Here is a 25202-nt window from a genome sequence, read left to right on the forward strand (position 1 = left end):
ACCACATTACATCTAGCTTGTTTTTTTTTTTTTGCAGCTGACAGACTTTCTCTCCTTCGGCGTCACACGAATGCAACGTTTCAGATCTGGGTTAGTACGATTGCAACAGCCGAGTTATTTTAGACTATTGAGACTGCGTGCGCTGGTGAGCATGGTGTGTGTCTAGTCTCTTCATGTCAGCCACATAGTGAAGTTGTTTTTAATGCTTCCTATTATGGGCTTTTAACGATACATGTTTCTACATCACTGGTGTTTTCATAGTGTCACTGGATGTCTTAAGGTGAATGCACCAATTTGTAAGTCGCTCTGGATAAGAGCGTCTGCTAAATGACTTAAATGTAATGTAATGTAATGTCACGCGCACGCACACAGTCCGTAGATCCCAGCCTCCCATTGTACCCATCTCACTACGGAGATAACTGAACCGAACAGGGAAATGATTGCTAACTCTAATTTTGTCATTCTCCACACACCAATTTATGATAATGTGCTTTGATGAAATGGGGGGAGTCTTGCTTTGATCAGAGGATGATTCACTCATTTAATCATCCCTGCGCTACTTTTAGCTTTCTCTCTGTCGCTCTCACCCTCTTTCTGTTCCCCTTTCTCTCTCTGTCGCTCTCACCCTCTTTCTGTTCCCCTTTCTCTCTCTGTCGCTCTCACCCTCTTTCTGTTCCCCTTTCTCTCTCTGTCGCTCTCACCCTCTTTCTGTTCCCCTTTCTCTCTCTGTCGCTCTCACCCTCTTTCTGTTCCCCTTTCTCTCTCTGTCGCTCTCACACTCTTTCTGTTCCCCTTTCTCTCTCTGTCGCTCTCACACTCTTTCTGTTCCCCTTTCTCTCTCTGTCGCTCTCACCCTCTTTCTGTTCCCCTTTCTCTCTCTGTCGCTCTCACCCTCTTTCTGTTCCCCTTTCTCTCTCTGTCGCTCTCACCCTCTTTCTGTTCCCCTTTCTCTCTCTGTCGCTCTCACCCTCTTTCTGTTCCCCTTTCTCTCTCTGTCGCTCTCACCCTCTTTCTGTTCCCCTTTCTCTCTCTGTCGCTCTCACCCTCTTTCTGTTCCCCTTTCTCTCTCTGTCGCTCTCACACTCTTTCTGTTCCCCTTTCTCTCTTCTCACCCTCTTTCTGTCCCCCTTTCTCTCTCTGTCGCTCTCACCTCTTTCTGTTCCCCTTTCTCTCTCTGTCGCTCTCACCCTCTTTCTGTTCCCCTTTCTCTCTCTGTCGCTCTCACCCTCTTTCTGTTCCCCTTTCTCTCTCTGTCGCTCTCACACTCTTTCTGTTCCCCTTTCTCTCTCTGTCGCTCTCACACTCTTTCTGTTCCCCTTTCTCTCTCTGTCGCTCTCACCCTCTTTCTGTTCCCCTTTCTCTCTCCTGCTCTCTCTCACTGGCGGTCACATTGAACTCTTCCCATTACTTAACATCTGGCACCGGGACCTGTGTTTCTCCCTCTGTCATCATTTAGCCTAGCAGCCTCCAATTACACACACTTCAATTGAACATTACCTACTAGCTCTGTGGTTCAATGGTGGGTGAACAGCTGTAATAACCCGAAACGCAGTGACCCCTCTCCTCAGACCACAACAGTGGGTGGAGATGCAGCTGTCATGTAGAGTAAACACCTGTACAGTTGAGGCCAAAAGTTTTGAATGACACAAATATTAATTTCCACAAAGTTTGCTGCTTCAGTGTCAAGATAATTTTGACAGATGTTACTGTGGAATACTGAAGTAAAATTACAAGCATTTCATAAGTGTCAAAGGCTTTTATTGACAATGACATGAAGTTGATGCAAAGAGTCAATATTTGTAGTGTTGACCCTTCTTTTTCAAGACCTCTGCAATCCGCCCTGGCATGCTGTCAATTCACTTCTGGGCCACATCCTGACTGATGGCAGCCCATTCTTGCATAATCAACGCTTGGAGTTTGTCAGAATTTGTGGGTTTTTGTTTGTCTACCCGCCTCTTGAGGATTGACCACAAGTTCTCAGTGGGATTAAGGTCTGGGGAGTTTCCTGGCCATGAACCCAAAATATCGATGTTTTGTTTCTAGAGCCATTTAGTTATCACTTTTGCCTTAGGGCAAGGTGCTCTTTCATGCTGGAAAAGGCATTGTTCGTCACCAAACTGTTCCTGGATGGTTGGGAGATGTTTGCTGGACATGCTGGACTTTCTTGGGCGCCCTGAAGCCTTCTTCATAACAATTGTACCGCTCTCCTTGAAGTTCTTGATGATCCAATAAATGGTTGATTTAGGTCAAATCTTACTGGCAGCAATAGCCTGTGAAGCCCTTTTTGTGCAAAGAAATGATGACTGCACGTGTTTCCTTGCAGGTAACCATGTTTGACAGAGGAAGAACAATGATTCCAAGAACCCACCCTCCTTTTGAAGCTTTCAGTCTGTTATTTGAACCCAATCAGCATGACAGAGTGATGTCCAGCCTTGTCCTCGTCAACATTCACACCTGTGTTAACCTTTTTCGGATAGGGGGCAGCATTTTCACTTTTGGATGAATAGCGTGCCCAGAGTGAACTGCCTCCTACTCTGTCCCAGATGCTAATATATGCATATTATTATTAGTATTGGATAGAAAACACTCTGAAGTTTCTAAAACTGTTTGAATGATGTCTGTGAGTATAACAGAACCCACATGGCAGGCAAAAACCTGAGAAAAATCCAACCAGGAAGTGGGATATCTGATGTTTGTATTTTTTCAGCTTGGCCTACCGAATACACAGCGTCTGTGGAGTCAAGTTGCACTTCCTACGGCTTCCACTAGATGTCAACTGTCTTTAGAAACTGGTTTGAGGATTCTACTATAAAGGAGGGGCTCATGAGACCTGTTTGAGTCAGTTGTCTGGCAGAGTGTCTCTCGGCCTCGTGACGTACGCTCCTGACAGTTAGCTCTTGTTCCAGTGCTTTTCTTTAGACATAGGATTGGAACCTTATTGATTTATTTATGTTAAAAACATCTTAAAGATTGATTCCATACATCGTTTGTCTTGTTTCTATGACCTGTAACGGAACTTTTTTAGTTTTTGTCTGGACGAAGTGCCTCATGATGATGGATTACTGGGCTGAACACGCTAACAACAAGTGGCTATTTGGACAAAAATGATGGACTTTATGGAACAAATCAGTCATTTATTGTCGAACTGGGATTCCTGGGAGTGCCTTCTGATGAAGATCATCATGTGCGTATGCCACAACTCAATTTGCCCTCCTAAACAATGCAGTTTTTAGAAACAAAGGGTGAAGTCTACAAAACATAGTCCACTCTTACAGATTCTAGCTTTGGAAACAGAAAACTGTATGGAAAAAAATGTTTAATCAATGACTAAATTTGCATAATGTCTGACAAAATTCATCTCGCTCCATCTTCTCCCACTGTCGGCCACTGGGCTTCTCCCTCTCTACACCATATTTGGTAGTGAGTGTAACTGGATGCTTCACATTTATACATCCAGTGAAATATCTGGCTCATTGTTATATCTGTTGTTGGACATAGCGACCAGAACTAACACGTTAGTAAACCCGCTACAATCATACAGTGCAATAAGCAAGCAGTGGAGCAGTTACACCGGCGGGCCCCTGTGGCAATACATTTCATAAAACCAAAAGCTTACCTTGACTTGTAAGAGTTCCAGTGTTGGATATCCATAGCCAGCTAGCAAACATAACAGCCCTCTCAGTTTGAACCGGGTCTATGAGTAAGCTAAACTAGTTAGCTGCATTCGCTAGCTAAGTGGATTTTTTTATATATATATATAAAACGGTGGGTTAACTGCCTTGTTCAGTGGCAGAATGACATATTTTCACCTTGTCAGCTCAGGGAACAAATCTTGCCTTACAGTTAACTAGTCCAACGCTATAACCACCTGCCTCTCTCGTTGCACTCCACAAGCAGCCTGTTACGCAAATGCAGTAAGCCAAGGTGAGTTGCTAGCTAGTTAAACTTATCTTATAAAAAACAATCAATCATCGCTAGTTAACTACACATGGTTGATGATGTTACTAGATATTCTCTAGCGTTGCATATAATCTAACTGAGCATACAAGTATCTGACTGAGCGGTAATAGGCAGAAGCAGGCGCGTAAACATTCATTCAAACAGCACTTTCGGGCATTTTGCCAGCAGCTCTTCGTTGTGCGTCAAGCATTGTGCTGTTTATGACTTCATGTGTAATCAAAGTGAATAGCGTTTCAAACGTCGCACGCTCTGAGCCTTGGAGTGGTTGTTCCCTTTGCTCTGCATGCGTAACGCTGCTTCGAGGGTGGCTGTTGGTTGTCGTTGTGTTCCTGGTTCGAGCCCAGGGAGGAGCGAGGAGAGGGACGGAAGCTATACTGTTAAAGTGCCTATAAGAACATCCAATAGTAGAAGGTTAATGAAATACAAATGGTATAGAGGGTAATAGTCCCTTAATTCCTATATTAACTACAACCTAAAACGTCTTACCTGGGAATATTGAAGACTCATGTTAAAAGGAACCACCAGCTTTCATATGTTCTCATGTTCTGAGCAAGGAACTGAAACGTTAGCTTTCTTACATGGCACATATTGCACTTTTACTTTCTTTTCCAACACTTGGTTTTTGCATTATTTAAACCAAATTGAAGAAGTTTCATTACTTACTTGAGGCTAAATAGATTTTAATGATGTATTATATTAAGTTAAAATAAGTGTTCATTCAGTATTGTTCTAATTGTCATTATTACAAATAAATATATATTTTTAAATCGGCCGATTAATCGCTATCAGCTTTTTTGGTCCTCCAATAATAATCGGTAGCTGTATCGGCGTTGAAACATCCTAATCGGTCAACCTCTAGTTTTTTATAAATTATTTGGTGACGTGAATATATTTAGTGTAGTTTTATCTAAATAGGATACCTTTTTTATATTTCACCTTTTTTCTTTCGCTGAGGAGGATGGTCCTCCCCTAACTCCTCTGTGGAGCCTTCACTGGTTGAGAGGCAGACCCTCTGAGTCTGCTGCCCTCGGCTCCATCAGCCCAGTAAAATAAAAAGCAAATTATAAAAAGCTATGCTCACTCTGCTGTGCCTCACAAGTAATACAAAAACTGATCTGTTACCAGTGTGATCATTTAGCCTCAGATGTTGAAATACAATTTAAAAATGGTCTGAGAAGAACAGCAATGCATTGGCAGGGCAATTCAAGCAAAGCCCATATGCAGTGATAATGATTTAAGCCTAAAGCCTACTGTACCAACTTCATTACTACCGTACTGTTTTTAAATATGTTCATGTTACATAGGCTTATGTTTAAAAAAATATATATACAATCTGAATGGTAAATCTCAGCTTGCGTTTTGACTCAGAAAAGGTTGGTGACCACTGCTCTAAAAGGAGCACCTAGTCTAAGAGACTATTGATCGAGACAGGAACAGCAATGTGTTGCATTGTCTCTCTTCCCCCAGGATTTGTACTGCATGTGTCTAGACAGTGCCCCCCCCCCCCTCTCTCTGTTCCACTTACTGCTGCTGGCACTATAAGGGACAGACAGACCGAACACGCACACTATTTATAGGCTATCCCCTCTAAAGAGAACACTAGCTACTAGCTCATAGCTGCATATCTGAAGCTCTACGGTCTTTCAGCCATTGTGATTTTAGGCCATTGCATGTGTATTAGGTACCACAAATATAAGAAAGCATAAAACAGAGCAGGCAATAGAAAATTCTTTAGATAATTTTGTTGCCCTTAGAATTGATAACAAGTGATGCAATTTTTATCTCTTGAATGAATGTCAAGTCATTTGAAGCATTTCTAATCCAAATAGTCAGTTTGATTCTGTGTGAAAATGAGTCAGACAATATCTGAGCATTGTAGTTTGGGGGCAGCCAATCATGTTGATATCAGGCTAAATGTTGGAGCATTGTAGTTTGGGGGCAGCCAATCATGTTGATATCAGGCTAAATGTTGGAGCATTGTAGTTTGGGGGCAGCCAATCATGTTGATATCAGGCTAAATGTTGGAGCATTGTAGTTTGGGGGCAGCCAATCATGTTGATATCAGGCTAAATGTTGGAGCATTGTAGTTTGGGGGCAGCCAATCATGTTGATATCAGGCTAAATGTTGGAGCATTGTAGTTTGGGGGCAGCCAATCATGTTGATATCAGGCTAAATGTTGGAGCATTGTAGTTTGGGGGCAGCCAATCATGTTGATATCAGGCTAAATGTTGGAGCATTGTAGTTCGGGGGCAGCCAATCATGTTGATATCAGGCTAAATGTTGGAGCATTGTAGTTTGGGGGCAGCCAATCATGTTGATATCAGGCTAAATGTTGGAGCATTGTAGTTCGGGGGCAGCCAATCATGTTGATATCAGGCTAAATGTTGGAGCATTGTAGTTTGGGGGCAGCCAATCATGTTGATATCAGGCTAAATGTTGGATCAAACAATAATACCCAGTTCAATCATAATTCAGAGAAATGGACTGAATTAAAGGTTAAAATGAGTGATTCTTTTATATGATTTGTCAGTACATTATGTAAAGGTTTTGATGATACAGGTCACGTTTGGCTATAACTGGATGGATGTCTCAATATTATTACTAGCTCTCCTCCTAGGGGTGAGTGACGTCATCTCACTGTAATGAAGGTGTGTCCAGGAGTCATACTGGATGGATGTCTCATAACCACACCAAACACGTGCTACTTGTTCTACTCAGAAGCCTGCTGATCTATGGCTGCATTCATGTGCTGGTTATGAGGAGATGGGAGGAAGAGAGGGATTTGATTTTATTAGGATCTCTTTTAGTCCCCATTTGGACTAACCTTCCAAGAGTCCTTAAACATTTAAAATACAATTTATAATACAATCACATTTTCACATATAACACAATGTTAGAAACATACATGATACACAGACATATTGGCCAGGTAAATACTGTGAAGAGGGGGGACATCTATTTGTATCTGTCTGTCTCTTTAACCTCTCTTTCCTGCAATAGGGCTGTTTAGTATTTATCTCCTGCCTCTGTCAGTCTGTGTGTGTTGTGGAGGAGGGGGGGCATGGATCACTCCCCTCTCGCCCAAATCTCTAACAAACTTCAGCGGCTTGGGGAAACTCAGCTAAATTATGACCCAAAAAACGATTCATGCTAAAATTAAAGTAAAAAAAAAAAACATATAGTTGCAATTAACTGTCTAAACAACTCAATGTTATATGGCTACCTTTTAAATTTGGATTTTATTAATAAAGCATTTCATGTATTAGTGCTTTGAATGTGTCCTCATGTGTGATGACATAATTCATGTTAATATAAAGGTTTAAAGCCAGACTCAGTCCCAAATAAATGTTCTCTTTATTTTTTTCTGGTTTAAATTGTTATTAAATGAGAGAGTCCGTATTGCATGGCACGACGATCGTCCAGAAAGTAGTCCATCACATCATTTTTCCCACTGACCTTTGACGATAGCACCTGATAAATTCAGGGCAGCTATTGTTATTGAGAGCAGTAGCAACATATTTGCAGTTCTCCATGGATGAAATTATCTTTCGAAAAACTGCAGTCAAGTTATTATCTACGCAGCAGCTCATTTTTATAGACACAAGATGCAACACCGCAGACCAATCCAAACTCATCTTTCGGCATGTCCGGCCCACTCATTATCTCAGCCAATCATGGCTAGCGAGAAGGTTGCTGACTTTTTTTTTTTTTTTTTTGTGGCTAAACCAACTGGGCTCGTTATTTAACAATAAATAAATAATTTAACAATTTTATTCGTATTTACAGATGACATGCTTGAGTTTGATTTTTAAGGCACATGAAAGTTCGAGAAGGCATTTCTGACAAACGCATTTTGATTTTTTTTTTTAAATTACGTTCAAAAGGCTCTCCTGTGATGTCGTGACTTGTGGCATATGCCTAGTTTCCTGAATGGGGTCTAGAATAGCCATTTAGAATAAATGAGACTCGCTGAGTCGAGCTTTAATGATACCCACATTTTTACTCATTGTTCTGTCTTTAAATCAATTAAATCATATTCTGTCATTTCAAATGAAAAATATAAATATCCTTGTATAATGATGATGATAACCAATTGTCTCACTATTATATTTTTAGTAAGATTCACAGTAATTTTGCTAAACCTCGATTTTAAAAAAAGCCATAATTGTATTATAATATTACCTGCCTCATGCGTAACAATTATTCATACATTTGGTCTAGGACATCTTTTTTCCATGTGTGCGTGCAGATGCCTGTGTCTCTGTGAGCTGCTGTATGCGTGCGTGGCTGCGTGTGTCCGCGCACTCCCTATCAGCCTGGCTTCTCCAAGATAGGAGCAGAGCCTGGCAGTGAGTCGACCAGACTGTGACCAGCAGCAGTGTTATCGACCAGGGGACGCTGAGGACAGCGTGGAAATGTGAACATGATTAGACCTGATAGCATCTCTGTTGTACCCTCAGCTGGACACAGACAGATAGGACTACACCAGCCTGGCTGCTGCTACTGTTGGGCCCTGCACTAATACAAACACACATCTACTGCAGTGGTATTTTGTCAAGGCTATGATCATTGATTGGTGCTCTCCCTTATTGTTCCACTTCTAATTATATTATTTCTCTCTGCCTTATATTTTAGCCTGGGTGGTGTTCATTAAGGCACCGTAGCAAAACGCTTTGCAACAGAAAACAAAACTGTGTTTTCTCTTGGACAAGTTCAGGTCGTAACTCCCAGTTTCAGACAGTTTTGTGCCTGCTGAATAAGACCCTGGTCTGTGCTTTAGCCTACTTCTCTGACTTTTACTATGGTTCCGAAGTCCTACATATCTAATAGGCTACTTCAATCTTCCCTCTGCCATTCCTTCTCCTCTTCCTCTCCTCCTCAGACTCGCAGCGCTCCCACCTTTCCTCCTTCACCATGAAGCTGAAGGACAGGTTCCACTCTCCAAAGATCAAGAGGACCCCATCGAAGAAGGGCAAGCAGCTGCAGGTCGAGCCAGCCATCAAGAGCCAAGAGAAACCTGTCAACAAGGTGGGTGGGTGGGTGGGAGGTAGAGCTAAGCAATACTAAAAATGATATTGTGATAAATTAACCTTTTCTTTTAGGCACAGTTACTTTCCATTAGGGCTTTAGACTGACCTTTTTTTTCCCCAGTACCAAGTAGGACATAAAAGGAGTTGACTATTTAATCTAACATGATCAGGGAATATTTTGATGTGCAAACATGTCAAAATAGGATCCAGAAAATTCAGATGTATCTTTTTGGCTCTTTATAGATGAATTTGCCAGCATCTCTATCGTGCATTTTGGCCTAGGCTATGCTACATTATTCACCACCTGAGGAAGTAGGAACTCAAAAAACATTGCCTAAGTATGATATTGTTGCTAGATAGTCATGCAATTGATCTAACAGTAATTTCACTCTCTGCTCTGTTCCGCCAGCGCCTCATCTGAATTACATACTCCGTTATTTCCTAAATATTGAGAGTTGAGAAAATAATTTTTAATTGTTATACTCGCATAAAGCTGAGTCTATCCTAATTTTTTTTTAACAGAAGTTACAGTACCTACAATGCCTTCAGAAAGTACTCATACCCCTTGACTAATTCCACTTTATATTGTTACAGCCTGAATTCAAAATGCATTAAATATATGTTTTGTCACCCATCTACACACAATACCACATAATGACAAAGTGTTTTAAGAATTGTTTGCAAATTTATTGAAAATGAAATGCAGATGGCTGATTTACATAAGTATTCACACCGGAGTCAATACTTTTATAGAAACACCTTTGGCAGCGATTACAACTGTGAGTCTTTCTGGAGAGCTTTCCATACCTGGATTTTGCAACATTTGCCCATTATCTTTTCAAATTTCCTTAAGCTCTTTCTTTCAAATTGGTTGTTGATCATTGCTAGACAACCATTTTCAGGTCTTGCCATAGATTTTCAATTGGATTTAGGTCAAAACTGTAACCTGACCACTCAGGAACATTCACTGTCTTCTTGGCCTGCTGAAAGGTGAATTGATTTCCCATTATCTGCTGGAAAGCAGACTGAACAAGTTTTTCCTGTAGGATTTTTCCTGTCATTTTCTCAATTATGTGTATTTTTATCCTGAAAAACTCTCTAGTCCTTAACAATTACAAGCACACCCATAACATGATGCTGCCACCACTATGCTTGAAAATACACAAATACACAACACATTACTGAGTGTATTACTCAGTAATGTGTTGTCTTAGATTTGCCCCAGACATAACACTTTTTATTCAGGAACAAAAGTCAATTGCTTTTCCACATTTTTGCAGTTTTACTTAAGTGCCTTGTTGCAAACAAGATGCATGTTTTGGAATATTTTTATTCTGTACAGGCTTCTGTCTTTTCACTCTGTCAATTAGGTTAGTATAGTGTAATTACAATGTTTTTGATCCATCCTCAGTTTTCTCCTGTCACAGCTATTAAAACTCTTGAACTGTTTTAAAGTTACCATTGGCCTAATGTTGAAATCCCTGAGCGGTTTCGTTCCTCTCGGGCAACTGAGTTAGGAAGGACGCCTGCATCTTTGTAGTGACTAGGTGTATTGAATCACCATACAAAGTGTAATTAGTGACTTCACCATGGTCAAAGGGATATTCAATGTCTGTGTTTTGTATGTTTACCCATCTACCAATAGGTACCCTTGTTTGTGAGGCATTGGAAAGCCTCCCTGGTCTTTGTGGTTAACCTGTCTATGAAATTCCCTGCTCAACTGAAGGACCTTACAGATAATTGCATGTGTGGAGTACAGAGATTAGATGGTCATTAAAAAAAATCATGTTAAACACTATTATTGCACACAGAGTGAGTCCCATGCAACTCATTATGTTACATTTTAAGCAAATGTTTACTTCTGAACTTGGCTTGTCATAACAAAGGGGTTGAAAACCTATTGACTCTCTGAAAAACATAATTCCACTTTGACATCATGGGGTATTGTGTGTAGGCCAGTGACGTTTAAAAAAAATAAATAAAGACATTTTAAATTCAGGCTGTGACACAACAACATTTGGAAAAAGTCAAGGTGTGAATACTTTCTGAAAGCACGGTATGCTTGCGCTTATCAGAATGCGTCCCTTCACACAGGTTCATGCACGTTGCTGTTGACCAAATAATTGTTTTATAACCAAATAATCATCAGGACGTTGTGTAGCCTAATCACCGAAATTACAGATTGCTTCAGGAAGAGGACATTGTGGTGAGAGGAGGGCAACGTCGGAGTCTTTCATTTTCGGTTTATGGTTCCAGCTCTAGTGGGAGGGGTGCTGTACTCGCATGTCGTGGGAAACCAAGCTCTCCCGCCTATCCCATGCTCGTGTGTGAGTGTGTGTGTGTGTGTGTGTGTGTGTGTGTGTGTGTGTGTGTGTGTGTGTGTGTGTGTGTGTGTGTGTGTGTGTGTGTGTGCCTTTCCATTGAGACCCAGGCTTCTTCCCAAATGGCACCCAATACCCTATACAGTGCACTATTACCCATAAAGCCCTGGTCAAAACTAGTGCACTATATAGGGGATAGGGTGGTGGAGTACCCATACAGACATGAATGGAGCTGAAGCTGGCCAGTTTCATGAATGAACACTCATTCCCAAGGCTATTAGGATAATGACTTGACTTCCCCAACAGTGTTGTATATGGCTTAGTGCCATATGAGATAGGGATTCTCATGGTGGTGCTTGTAACACTGGAGTTGTGTGTTTGATTTAGGGTTGGGTGATATTACGATAGCATCGTCTATCAACAATGATTGACTGCGATCGTTGATGGGGACGACATTGTGATGTGACAGACAATGGTTTAGCCTATTTGAGGTTTACTGGCGCATAGAATAGCGGAGTTTTGTAGCTGACAGCAGGGGAGCAAGTGACATTCTGAGTAATTTGCCTGTTCCTATTTTCTATATCCTATTTCAATAAATATATTATATAGCCTACAGAACGCAAGAGAGGAATGTAGGCCAGACAGAGCAGAGAATTCCTTCAAAGCAGCACGAGATGTCCAGTCAGAAAATATTGTTTGGCTCTCTGTCGAGCATTAGACTATAGCATTTGGGCTCCCGAGTGGCGCAGCGGTCTGAGGCACTGCATCTCAGTTCAAGAGGCGTCACTACAGTCCCTGGTTTGAACCCAGGCTGTATCACATCCAGCCGGGATTGAGGAGTCCCATAGGGTGGCGCACAATTGGCCCAGCATCGTCTGGGTTAGGCCGTCATTGTAAATAAGAATTTGTTCTTAACTGACTTGCCAAGTTAAATAAAGGTTCAAAAAAAATTAAGAAGAAATTAGAAAATTAATATTTATGTATATATTTATATTATATATATATGACAATCTTGTGTTTAGCTGTTTAAAAAAAACAGCTTATATTCCCTTCTCGCCATTCTATAGGCCATGAATATGACTGAAAGTCGCGCTTCATCGTTTTTTGCATGGTTTCTCACCATCCATTTTTATTTCCAGGGTCCAATTTTCTCCAGATATCCCCTCATTATAAACTATGTACAGTCCCTAGTAATAAGAGAGAACAAGGAAAATCCCTCCTTGCGAGGTTGAAAACCCAAATGGCCAATAATCAATGATTTATATACACTTGTTGACTGACAGGTTTTAAAGCCATTGGGTCTCCATTTTGGCATTCCCTCTCCATTGTAATTTGTATTTTATTTATTTTATTTACTATAGAAATGCACTTATTAATGTTTACATTTGTCTTTTGGTTTATTCTATTACAGACACCTTAATGCATAATTTAAAGTCATGTTATTTGAGCTAAACATAAACATTAATTTAAGAAAAAAAATGTTTACCTTTGTTTAACGAGATGTCCATTAAGAACAAATTCTTATTTACAATGACGGCCTTGTCAGCTCAGGCATTCGATCCAGCATCCTTTCGGTTACTGGCCCAACGCTCTAACCACTAGGCTACCTGCCGCCCCTCCACTCTAACCACTAGGCTACCTGCCGCCCCTCCACTCTAACCACTAGGCTACCTGCCGCCCCTCCACTCTAACCACTAGGCTACCTGCCGCCCCTCCACTCTAACCACTAGGCTACCTGCCGCCCCTCCCTCTAACCACTAGGCTACCTGCCGCCCCTCCACTCTAACCACTAGGCTACCTGCCGCCCTCCACTCTAACCACTAGGCTACCTGCCGCCCCTCCACTCTAACCACTAGGCTACCTGCCGCCCTCCACTCTAACCACTAGGCTACCTGCCGCCCCTCCACTCTAACCACTAGGCTACCTGCCGCCCCTCCACTCTAACCACTAGGCTACCTGCCGCCCCTCTACTCTAACCACTAGGCTACCTGCCGCCCCTCCACTCTAACCACTAGGCTACCTGCCGCCCCTCCACTCTAACCACTAGGCTACCTGCCCCTCCACTCTAACCACTAGGCTACCTGCCGCCCTCCACTCTAACCACAGGCTACCTGCCGCCCTCTACTCTAACCACTAGGCTACCTGCCGCCCCTCCACTCTAACCACTAGGCTACCTGCCGCCCCTCCACTCTAACCACTAGGCTACCCTGACCCTCCACTCTAACCACTAGGCTACCTGCCACCCCTCCACTCTAACCACTAGGCTACCTGCCGCCCCTCCACTCTAACCACTAGGCTACCTGCCGCCCTCCACTCTAACCACTAGGCTACCTGCCGCCCTCCACTCTAACCACAGGCTACCTGCCGCCCCTCCACTCTAACCACTAGGCTACCTGCCGCCCTCTACTCTAACCACTAGGGCCCCTCCACTCTAACCACTAGGCTACCTGCCGCCCCTCTACTCTAACCACTAGGCTACCTGCCGCCCCTCCCTCTAACCACTAGGCTACCTGCCGCCCTCTACTCTAACCACTAGGCTACCTGCCGCCCCTCCACTCTAACCACTAGGCTACCTGCCGCCCCTCCACTCTAACCACTAGGCTACCTGCCGCCCCTCCACTCTAACCACTAGGCTACCTGCCGCCCCTCCACTCTAACCACTAGGCTACCTGCCGCCCCTCCACTCTAACCACTAGGCTACCTGCCGCCCCTCCACTCTAACCACTAGGCTACCTGCCGCCCCTCCACTCTAACCACTAGGCTACCTGCCGCCCCTCCACTCTAACCACTAGCTATGTAAAAGTTGGATGGAAGAACGCCCAGTGCTGCTTGCCTGAGATTCCATCATCACATAGTCCTTCTTCGTAGGTGTCCGCTATGACTTCCTTTGTGTCGGAAAAAAGTTGCTTTCGGAACAATTATTTTTGATTGAAAATAAAGTTTTGCTCTCAAAACTAAGACACAAATGTACCCCCATAGCATATAACAATTTGCCTGTGAATAACCACACCTTCATACAAACCTGCTACTGTATGCAGAATTCTTGACTCACGACCGAAGATGCTGCCCTATCCTGCCAGCACGCCCACAAGTGAGCCACTCAGGCGCAGAATGATGACGCGTGGAAGAGGGAAAGGAACGAGATGGGAACAACAACAATTTGTTGCAAGTTGGGGAGGGGGGCTAATAGCTGAACAATAGACTATGCAACCTTTACTAAAGAATAGTCTAATAGCCGAGCTAGGTGTGAACCCCTCCCTCTCCTATCACAGACCAGATTTGCCCTAACGACCAAAGTAATGACTTTTCAAATAAGCTACCTTACATGTTATGTTGGCTGACAATTTGTTAGCTACGCTGTCCTTACGACAATAGAATGAGTCAAAATTCACCCAAAGCTGAGAAACGGCTTAAGAACGTTGGCTAAACTGGAACACTAGCAAATGAATGGAATCGAACGTTCGCAGAGCCTGTTTTGACTGGAGGGATGCTTATAAATTCATAAAAAATGTATCTCTTTTTATTTTACCACTACAATATGTTCGTCGGACGAAACGGGGAAAAAAAATTGTGTAGAAAGTAAACATTTGCACCTCGATGGTGTCAACTGTGCTTATGTCTGCGTAATAAAATAAAACCTGACTATTTCTGGTCTAGCGATCGATGACAACCGAGCTCGCTGCCCAGACTTACATATTTACAAAGAGGAGATTCTCCTGATTTTAAAATGGTGCCCATGTAACAGTTTTGCTTCCGTTCTTCTCCTAGCCCCTACCTGGGCTCGAACCAGGGACCCTCTGCACACATAGACAGCAGCCATCCTCAAAGAATCATTACCCATCGCTCCACAAAAGCCGCTGCCCTTGCAGGGGAACAACTACTTCAAGGTCTCAGAGCGAGTGACGTCACCGATTTTAACCGCTATTAGCACGCATCCCGCTAACTATTTAGCCATTTCACACCGGTTACACCCGACTCGAAAAAAACAATCTACACAGTGAGATATTTGGCGAAATAGACCGGCATGCCTCTCCATAGGAAAACAATGGGGGGAACTCGCCATTCCAAGAGCAAAAAGTATTTTGGGGCTAGCATTTGATGACAACCAAGCTAGCTGCCCAGACTTACATAATTAGAAAGAGGATATTCTCATGATTTAAAATGGCGTCCGACTTGCGATGTGTATATTTAGATATTTTTCAAGATATTTGGCAAAATAGACAGACATGCCTATATTTCCCCCATGGGAAGACCACAGAGTTCCAATATTAATTTAGTTTACATTTTAACTATAAAACAACGTGAGCAGGTCTCATTGCCAACAATAGCGAAGCAGGCGTTGTGACGTTGACGATAAGCTGGGAATAGAACGTTCGGAAAGCGAGTTGGTGCGACGGGGCTCAATAGAATGTATCCATAACGAATTACTATGGGAATAAATATCGCTGATTTACAGAAATATTGGAACAAAGTTGTCTCAATAAGGCAAACCATTTAGAATCCTCCAATCCTGTAGCCTACTCCCGACTGTCAAGTTGTACAGCGCCATATTTTCCACTCCATCCTAACGGAAACCCAGAGGGTTTAATTTTTCTCAGAATGGAAACACCATAATATTAATCAAATGAATTAAGCCACATTTCTTCAAATCAATCCCATATACTATGTTATTACAAAAAAGGTTTTAAAATCTCTGGTAATGCCAATAGGGAATACTATCAAATGCTTCTCAAAGATGCCCTCTGGTGGTAAAACTAGAAATAACTTGCAGAAACATAAGAAATGGCAGAGAATTAAATGACGTGCCACAGAATGCAGGCAGCAGCATGCAGTGTCCGCAGTATGGCACAACTTTTAAAGGAGGAACCACTGTGTTTTATGTGGAATCTGTCTCTTTGGACAATGCTACATTTCGTATTGTTTTTGTCAAAATGTGTGCTGTCATTTTTAAAGAGAGAGATCGGGATTTTGGCAATAACGCCCTTTCTCTACTTCCCCAGAGTCAGATGAACTCACGGATACCATTTTTATGTCTGCATTCAGTTTGAAGGAATTTGCTAACTTGCGTTAGCGCAATTGATAACCAGCGTTAATGCAATAACCCCAAGTCTATGGGAACAGCTAGCATGCTAGCTGTACCTGTAGAATTCCAGTCATTGCACTAATGCTAGTTAGCAGGGGCTTGCAAAACGACCTAATATGTCCTTCATACTGGACACAGGTACATAAAAATGGTATCCATGAGTTCATCCGACTCCAAAATCCCGAACCTTTAAGGCTGGAGTGACAGACTACTGCCCAATCCGGCCCGCGGGTGGTTTGAGTAAAACCAAATCAAAACTGTGTAGAAATTATAATGGACCTATATTCATACAGTAAAATGGCTGTGCAGCTCGCTAATAATCACTAGACAGTCAGGGAGCATTAAATTCCACAAGCAATGGATAGAGGACTATTTTCTGCAAATTTTGACATCAAGGAAATATAACCCATTTTCATTGCGGCCCTCCCAACCTCGTTGAAGACCGACTGCGGCAAAATTAGTTTAGACACCCCTGCTTTAAGGGCTGGATTAAGCTTCCTTTGAAAATGCTCATTTTTTCCATCCATCAAATATTATATCACATGAAGAGGGTTTCCTCCAAGTTTCATTGTGTTCATTGGGGCCATTATTTGATTTGATTTATTAGGATCCCTATTAGTCGACGCCAATGGCGATAGATTATTGCGATAGAAAATGACAACAGGTTCGAATAGTGCCTCCCCGATTCACTGTTTCCATCCTTTTGTTGCCTACTGAAAACGACTCAGATTTCCTCTAAGCTTGACCATGATTTTCATTCATTCTGTTCTGTAGAAGGTGAGTCGGCTGGAGGAGCAGGAGAAGGAGGTGGTGAGCGCTCTGCGTTACTTCAAGACCATAGTAGACAAGATTATGGTGGAGAAGAAGGTGCTGGAGATGTTGCCTGGCTCGGCCAGCAAGGTCCTGGAGGCCATTCTACCCCTGGTGCAGGTGGAGGCCCGGATAACACACAGGTATGTGGGCTGAGAATGTAGAAGGCCTTATAGTGAGCACAAGATGTTTAAAATGTATTTGCAATCAAAAAGATGCATTTTCAATGTGTTTTCAATGTATAAGGGGCTAGCATGCAAAATAGTATGCAGGTAAAAGTAGATGGGCTTAGGTGAGTATTTAGCATAGGTTAGTGGGATCTTAGTCTGTCATTTCTCATATATTGTAGCCTAGGCATGTTGCAACTTAGTGATATGGGCTTTGTGCTACATCACAAAGCATTCTTGCAGATTTGCCACAAAATAATAAAAACAAATGGTGGCCCCAAGATGTAACTTCATTTTGTGATTTGGGTGAGATATCCCTTTATCTATTGGTTTCCTTACCCTGTAGGCAGTCTATGGACAAGGTATGACAGCGATCCGTGCTTTGGTTTTGTTTACCTGGCCACTGTTTCAAATGCAACATTTTTAGCATTTGTGGCGCAAATCCAATGGTGTGATCAATAACTGCCAGCTAGCTGCTTGTGGCCTGCCAGAAGTAATGTGTCGTAAGTAACATTTCTCTAAAAAAAGGTACGGACGGATGTTGCAAAATGATCAGGATCTACACTTGACATGTGTTCCATACCGGGGCATATGCTATTTCAGGAAGTGCACACATGGGGCGCTATTTCTTTTAAAATAAAAATGCATTTGGGCACACAAAACAATTTAGGGTCTTGATTCCAGGAGGAGATTGATTGTCTCTGCTGTAAGCGAGAAGCTTAGTCTTGCCGTCTAGCAAGTTAGCAAACCAAATACATAGCTGGAGCCCTGAGCAAATATCATATATTTGGCACATCTTCGATAGTTAACTTATAGTTAATCAGTGGCATAGTATGCACCCCCGTATTGAAAATCATACCAAAGGTATGTATAGATACCGTGGTGTATGGTATATTGCCCGAGCCTAATAGTGAGGCATAATCACCTTCCTGGTGTACATCTTGACCAGTCAGGTATTTCATACCATCGTGTTCATGTTGTCCCTATTAATCTCCTCATCTGGAATGTGACTCGCTGTGGTGGAAAAAATGTAGCTGTTTAGAACACTTACAGCTGGTTAGAAAGAGAACCGGGTCACATTCATTAGTGCACACCTTAACAAAATGTTTTGTCACAGAAAACAAAGTGCAGGTAGTCCCTCCCCCTGTTTCAGTCCTTTTTCTTCTGTTTGCTGCCAAATGAATATGGCCAAGAACAAATCCTTCACTTAACAGTATATTTTATAGAACAGTTTTTCTTTGTAGAGCCCTGAAAGAGAGACTTGGAGTTCTCTCCTCTGGAATGGCTGTGCTTGCCAGAACTAGCGTACTGCTAGCACAGCGCCATCAGTCATTGTTGAAGGGGGTCAGATGTGACAGGTTTTGTATCCGGACCCTGTTTTTAGTGCTGAGTGACAGATAGTGCTTACAGTGGTTGAGGAATGGGTCTCTGGGGGTCTGACCTCCTCAACACACACACACACACACACACACACACACACACACACACATCAGCCTCCTTGTGCCTTTCCAGCCGCAGACCCCAAACCCGATAATACTTCTCAGGCCCCTAGAGGTCAAACTCACTCTCCCCAAGTTAACAGGCCTATCGTAATAACCATACAGGTCTAGATCACCGATCACACCCCAGCCTCAGGGACTCAAGTCCTACGCCTCTGCTTCTGGAAGAACCTGGGTCCAGTTTTCATAAAGAGTCAGACCAAGTCCCCACTGTCCATGTAATCTTAATTATTGTGATTTAAAAGGAAAAAGTGATTGAGATGCTTATGAACACAGCCCCAGTTGTTATTGCTGAGTTATTTACTTGATTCTCCTCTTGCCTGTGTAGTTAGTTCATCCTGGCTACTAGCCATAGTCTTTGGCTCCACTTTGCCCATACAGCCCCCAGCCCAGCTGTGTCATAGAAATATAATCTATAGACGGGGCTTGGAACCACTAACCCTGACAATTTGACTAGTGAACTTACGGGGAGGTTCGTTCTATAGATTATATTTCTATGAGCTGATTCCTGTGGAGGGATATTCCAGAGTTGTGAATCAGCTGCAACGTGTTGGAACTGGTCTGAACCTTCACCACACCCTACTGTTTCTCAATGCTCAATTCAGCACAGACACTATACCGTATTTACCAACCAGACAATTCCCTCCAGCACACAAACACATTCTGCATTTAATACCCCCACAGGGGAAATATTGAGTTAACCCCAAGTGTGGATACATCTGGCTGTTGAAAAGAAATGTCCAGAAATGTCTTGGACGTTGCCGAAAATCAATTTTTAGGCTCTGTCCGGCATGCCTCTTGTCAAAAATGACGGGACACACTGTTTGTGCGTTACACATTTGAAACATATTTTTGAGCCCTTTCTCATGGACTTGGCTGATTATTCTAGTAGTCCTTTAGTCTAGTTGTCTGTGTTATCAATCTATGGAGTCTGGCATGAAATGTCGGCGTCCACGCCCTCCCACCCCCTATCCCACCTATCACTCGTGACTTCCCCCTTCTCTCTCCTTAGTTCGGCGGTGTCGTCGTGTCACAACCGCGTGTACCAGAGCCTGGCCAACCTGATCCGCTGGTCTGACCAGGTCACGCTGGATGACATCGACCTGGACGACAAGGACAACGTGGTCGCGGTCACCACCGTTATCAAGGCTGTGCTCGACGGGGTCAAGGTGAGACGAGACGGTCGTGGGAATGTGAAACGATAGTTTTCAGCTCTCCGGGGCTCACAGAGGGTCATATTCCCTGTTTCTCCCTTGCAGACCTGGGTTGAATACATTTGTCAAATATGCCTACTTTCAAATACTTAAGCTGTAGTTTATTTAGTTTGCCTGGTACAAAGGAACAAAGGTTTACAGTCCCAAAAGTCCCAAATGCCAAACTGAATCAAGTGCATCTCAAATGTATTTTTGTTTAACCAGGTAGTCCCATTGAGGTCAGAGGACCTCTTTCCTCTTTGACCAGGTGAAACCTGGTCAAATTCTTTCACAAGTCATTCAATATGATAGTGTATTGGACACTATTTTAACCTCTGTCCATTATAATAAATTGACACCACTTACAACAGTAGGTGTAGTGTGTAATGTACATTAAATTAATATCAATAGTTGTTGACTGGAGTTGCGTGCTTTTCTTAAAGGAACTGGTCAAACTCACCATAGAGAAACAGGAGCAGCCCTCGCCCACCACTCTCAACAAACCACTACCACCTATTGCCACACCTGAGAGGTAAGTGGACGTGCGCAAACACTCCTACACACACCAGACTTGAGCATTTCTCTCACTCACACATTCTCCTGGTATGTCTCCAGCACATCCGAGTTGCCCCTGACGGAACGGGAGCGGGAGATCCTGAGTAAGACCACGCCCGCTGTCCCGCCCACCGAGGCTATGACTGACATGGCAGAGGAGGACATAGCCCCGCCCAAACCCCCCCTCCCTAGCCTGAAGATGGATGCGCTCAGGTTAGGAACATTGGGAGGCCATCTTTAGATATTATCGACAGTGTCTTGTCAATAGTATGCAGCAGGTCCCACCAGACCGAATCTTTGGGCCTTTTGCTTTTAGGGCCCACAGTTTTCCTGGTCAAGTCAGGTGGTGAGAAGAAACTCAGGGTCTTATTTATGGTGTATTCAAAATGTTCATCTCCTCATCCACCTGTCTTCATCTGCAATGAATTGAATTTGCTTTGAGATATTTAAAAAAAAAAACATTGGAGACGAGGAAGCTACTTTACACTATTGAGATGCACCCATTTGAGAGTGGTCTGTTCGTCTTTAAGAGGTGGAGGCAGTGTGCGTTCGTTTCACTAGCCCATTGAGATGCACCCATTTGAGAGTGGTCTGTTCGTCTTTAAGCGGTCATTTAGATCAACTTTTTCACTTGTGAAAAACTTTCCATCATTGCGGAACATTCCGCCCCCCCTTCGAACGTCCGGCTGGATATTGCCATCTATCGGCGTACTGTAGACCCATGCAGCCTCCCCCACCACGGTCTTATGTAGAAAGAGAAGTCCCCCCTTCCCACAGTCTATAAGAAGGAACCGGACATGGTTCTGCAATCTGGACTGTCTGCGGTCGGAGAAAGCAGAAGCGAGTCTGCAGACCGCAATGTGTCAGCGACTGTGATCCTGTAGCATTAGAACTTCTGAACTTGTTCTTCAGTGTAGGCAAATCTGTTTGTAAACCGAACAAGAATATAAAGTGTTAGTCCCATGTTTCATGAACTTAAACAAAAGATCCCAACAAATTTCCATACGCACGAAAAGTGTTTCTCTCAAAATGTTCCTTACAAATTTGTTTACATCCCTGTTAGTGAGCATTTCTCCTTTGCCAAGATAATCCATCCACCTGACAGGTGTGGCATATCAAGAAGCTAATTAAATAGCATGATCATTACACAGATGCACCTTGAGCTGGGGACAATATAATTCCACTCTAAAATGTGCAGTTTTTGTCACACAACTTCACAGATGTCTTAAGGCAGCGTACAATTGGAATGCTGACTGCAGGAATGTCCACCAGAACTGTTGCCAGAAAATGGAAATCAGCCGCCTCCCTCGTTTTAGTGAATTTAGCACTACTTCCAACCGGCCTCACAACTGCAGACCACGTGTAACCACGCCAGTCCAGGACCCCTACATCCGGTTTCTTCACCTGCGGGATCATTTCAGACCAACCACCCCGGACAGCTGATGAAACTGTGGGTTTGCACAACCAAAGAATGTCTGCATAAACTGTCAGAGACCGTCTCAGGGAAGCTTATCTGCGTGCTCGTCGTCCTGACTATGTTTCGGCGTCGTAACCGACTTCAGTGGGAAAATGCTCACCGTCGATGGCCACTGACACGCTGGAGAAGTGTGCTCTTCACAGATGAATCCCGGTTTCAACTGTACCGGGCAGATGGCAGACAGCGTGTATGGCGTTGTGTGGGGCGAGCGGTTTGCTGATGTCAACATTGTAAACATAGTGTCCCATGGTGGCAGACAGGCCCAAACTACTGACAACGAACACTATTGCATTTTTTTCGATTTGCAATTTGAATGCACAGAGATACTGTGACGAGATCCTTAGGCCCATTGTCATCCACCACCATCACCTCATGTTTCAGCATGATAAATGCACGGCCCCATGTCGCAAGGATCTGTACACAATTCCTGGAAGCTGAGAATGTCCCAGTTCTTCCGTGGCCTGTATACTCACCAGACATGTCACCCATTGAGCATGTTTGGGATGCTCTGGTTCAAAGTGTACGACAGCGTGTTCCAGTTCATGCCAATATCCAGCAACTTTGCACAGCCATTGAAGAGGAGTGGGTCAACATTCCACAGACCACAATCAACAGCTGGATCAAGTCTATGCGAAGGAGATGTGTCACGCTGCATGAGGCAAATGGTGGACATACCAGATACTGACTGGTTTTCTGATCCGCACCCCTACTTTTTTTAAAGGTTTCTGTGACCAACAGACGCATATCCGTATTCCCAGTCATGTGAAATCCATAGATTAGGGCCTAACAATTTTATTTAAATTGACTGATTTTCTTATATGAACTGTAACTCAGTAAATTGTTGCATGTTGCGTTTATATTTGTATTCAGAATAGAATTCTACCAAAGAGGAAGTGAAGCGAAGATACAACTGAAACGTTGACTAAGTCAACATTAATCATGTTTTATTGACTTGAGATAAGGGTTTATTTATGAACTAAGCCTAATTGAGTCTGTGAAACTCACTTTCATAGTATCTCATCTGCTTCAAAGGATGTGTCTCAAATAACACCCTAATCCCTATGTAGTGCACTACTTTTGACCAGTGCCCTATAGTGTTCTAGTTAAAATCAGAGCATTATATAAGGTATTCACTATGTAGTACAGTTTTTAACAGTGATTTAGTTAAAAGTAGTGCACTATTTAGGGAATATGGTGCCATTTGGGACATCCACTGTCAATGTGGAAAAACCAGACTGGATGTTCAGACGTTTAAAACATTTTATCTCAAAGGGGAATTCTAATAATCTAGAATTGTTAAGCCTAGAAGATCTTCCTCTCTTAAATTGAAAAGGATAGTCATAAGAGGTTGGAAACTGAGGGTTATAGGCAGGCAGTCACTTATTCAGTCACTATGTGCTTAAGGAAGCAGAGCTTTGACAAATCCATAGACCTTGGGCTTAGCCAGTAGATCAGATAATATGACAACTAGGATTTTGAATTGCACTGCTGTCTCTCTTTTTCTCACTCTTCCTCTCCTTCTTCCTCTTCCTCCCGCTCTCTCACTTCATATTTTTTTTCTGTGCTTTCCATCCCTCTCTCCATGTCTGTTGGGGAACAGAGCACACTTGGCTACTGACCACTTTGTAGCTGCCCAAAGGAGATCCACAAAGACTGACACGTATGTTAGCCTATAGGGTCATTCCCCTGCATCATGAAATCCCGCCCACTTTATAACTATCCAATCCGGATCCCAGAAGTGTCTTGATTGCTAGAGGAACTGATTAGTGGAGTGCTGTATCTTGCACGTTTGAGTTCCTAATTATGCGTCATTGCCTCATGGCGCACAATGAAGCCCACGTCCAATCAGGGGAAAGCTTGGTGCATGATTGTGTACCAATGATGTCATATAATCATACATACAGTGGAAGTCTGAAGTTTACATACATCTTAGCTGAATACGTTTATACTCAAGTCTTTCACAATTCCTGACATTTAATCCTAGTAAAATTCCCTGTCTTAGATCAGTTAGATCACCACTTTATTTTAAGAATGTGAAGTGTCAGAATAATAGTAGAGAGAGTGATTTATTTCAGCTTTTATTTCTTTCATCACATTCCCAGTGGGTCAGAAGTTTACATACACTCAATTAGGATTTGGTAGCATTGCCTTTACATTTTTTACGTGGGTCAAATGTTTTGGGTAGCCTTCCACGAGCTTCCCACAATAAGTTGGGTGAATTTTGGCCCATTCCTCCTGACAGAGCTGGTGTAACTGAGTCAGGTTTGTAGGCCTCCTTGCTCGCACACGCGTTTTCAGTTCTGCCCACAAATGTTCTATAGGATTGAGGTCAGGGCTTTGTGATGGCCACTCTAATACCTTGACTGTGTTGTCCTGAAGTCATTTTGCCACAACTTTGGAAGTATGCTTGGGGTCATTGTCCAGTTGGAAGACCCATTTGGAAGTATGCTTGGGGTCATTGTCCAGTTGGAAGACCCATTTGGAAGTATGCTTGGGGTCATTGTCCATTTGGAAGACCCATTTGGAAGTATGCTTGGGGTCATTGTCCATTTGGAAGACCCATTTGCAACCAAGCTGTAACTTCCTGACGTCTTGAGATGTTGGTTCAATATATCCACATAATTGTCCTCCCTCATGATGCCATCTATTTTGTGAAGTGCACCAGTCCCTCCTGCAGCAAAGCACCCCCACAACACGATGCTGCCACCCCCGTGCTTCACGGTCGGGATGGTGTCCTTCAGCCTACAAGCCTTCCCCTTTTTCCTCCAAACATAACGGTGGTCATTCTGGCCAAACAGTCCTATTTTTTGTTTCATCAGACCAGGGGACATCTCTCCAAAAAGTACGATCTTTGTCCCCATGTGCAGTTGCAAACCGTAGTCTGGCTTTTTTTATGGCGGTTTTGGAGAAGTGGCTTCTTCCTTGCTGAGCGGCCTTTCAGGTTATGTCGATATATTGATTTGCACTTTTTGCACCAAAGTACGTTCATCTCTAGGAGACAGAACGCGTCTCCTTCCTGAGCAGTATGGCGGCTGCGTGGTCCCATGGTGTTTATACTTGCATACTATTGTTTGTACAGATGAACGTGGTACCTTCAGGCATTTGG

The 25202-nt window shown here is 43.1% G+C and overlaps 1 protein-coding gene across 1 annotated transcript in view; it reads left to right on the forward strand.

Annotated features, from left to right (window-relative positions):
- LOC118385597 (rap guanine nucleotide exchange factor 1-like) overlaps positions 1 to 25202 on the forward strand; it is a 100039-nt gene that overhangs the window by 41166 nt on the left and 33671 nt on the right. The window contains exons 2-7 of the mRNA XM_052521649.1: positions 8844 to 8989; positions 17170 to 17348; positions 19884 to 20040; positions 20508 to 20596; positions 20680 to 20831; positions 23690 to 23756. Of these exons, the coding sequence (XP_052377609.1) occupies positions 8844 to 8989; positions 17170 to 17348; positions 19884 to 20040; positions 20508 to 20596; positions 20680 to 20831; positions 23690 to 23756 (790 nt within the window). The remainder of the gene's footprint in view (positions 1 to 8843; positions 8990 to 17169; positions 17349 to 19883; positions 20041 to 20507; positions 20597 to 20679; positions 20832 to 23689; positions 23757 to 25202) is intronic.

The sequence above is a fragment of the Oncorhynchus keta genome, chromosome 6, assembly GCF_023373465.1.
Source record: "Oncorhynchus keta strain PuntledgeMale-10-30-2019 chromosome 6, Oket_V2, whole genome shotgun sequence".
Lineage (NCBI taxonomy): Eukaryota > Metazoa > Chordata > Actinopteri > Salmoniformes > Salmonidae > Oncorhynchus > Oncorhynchus keta.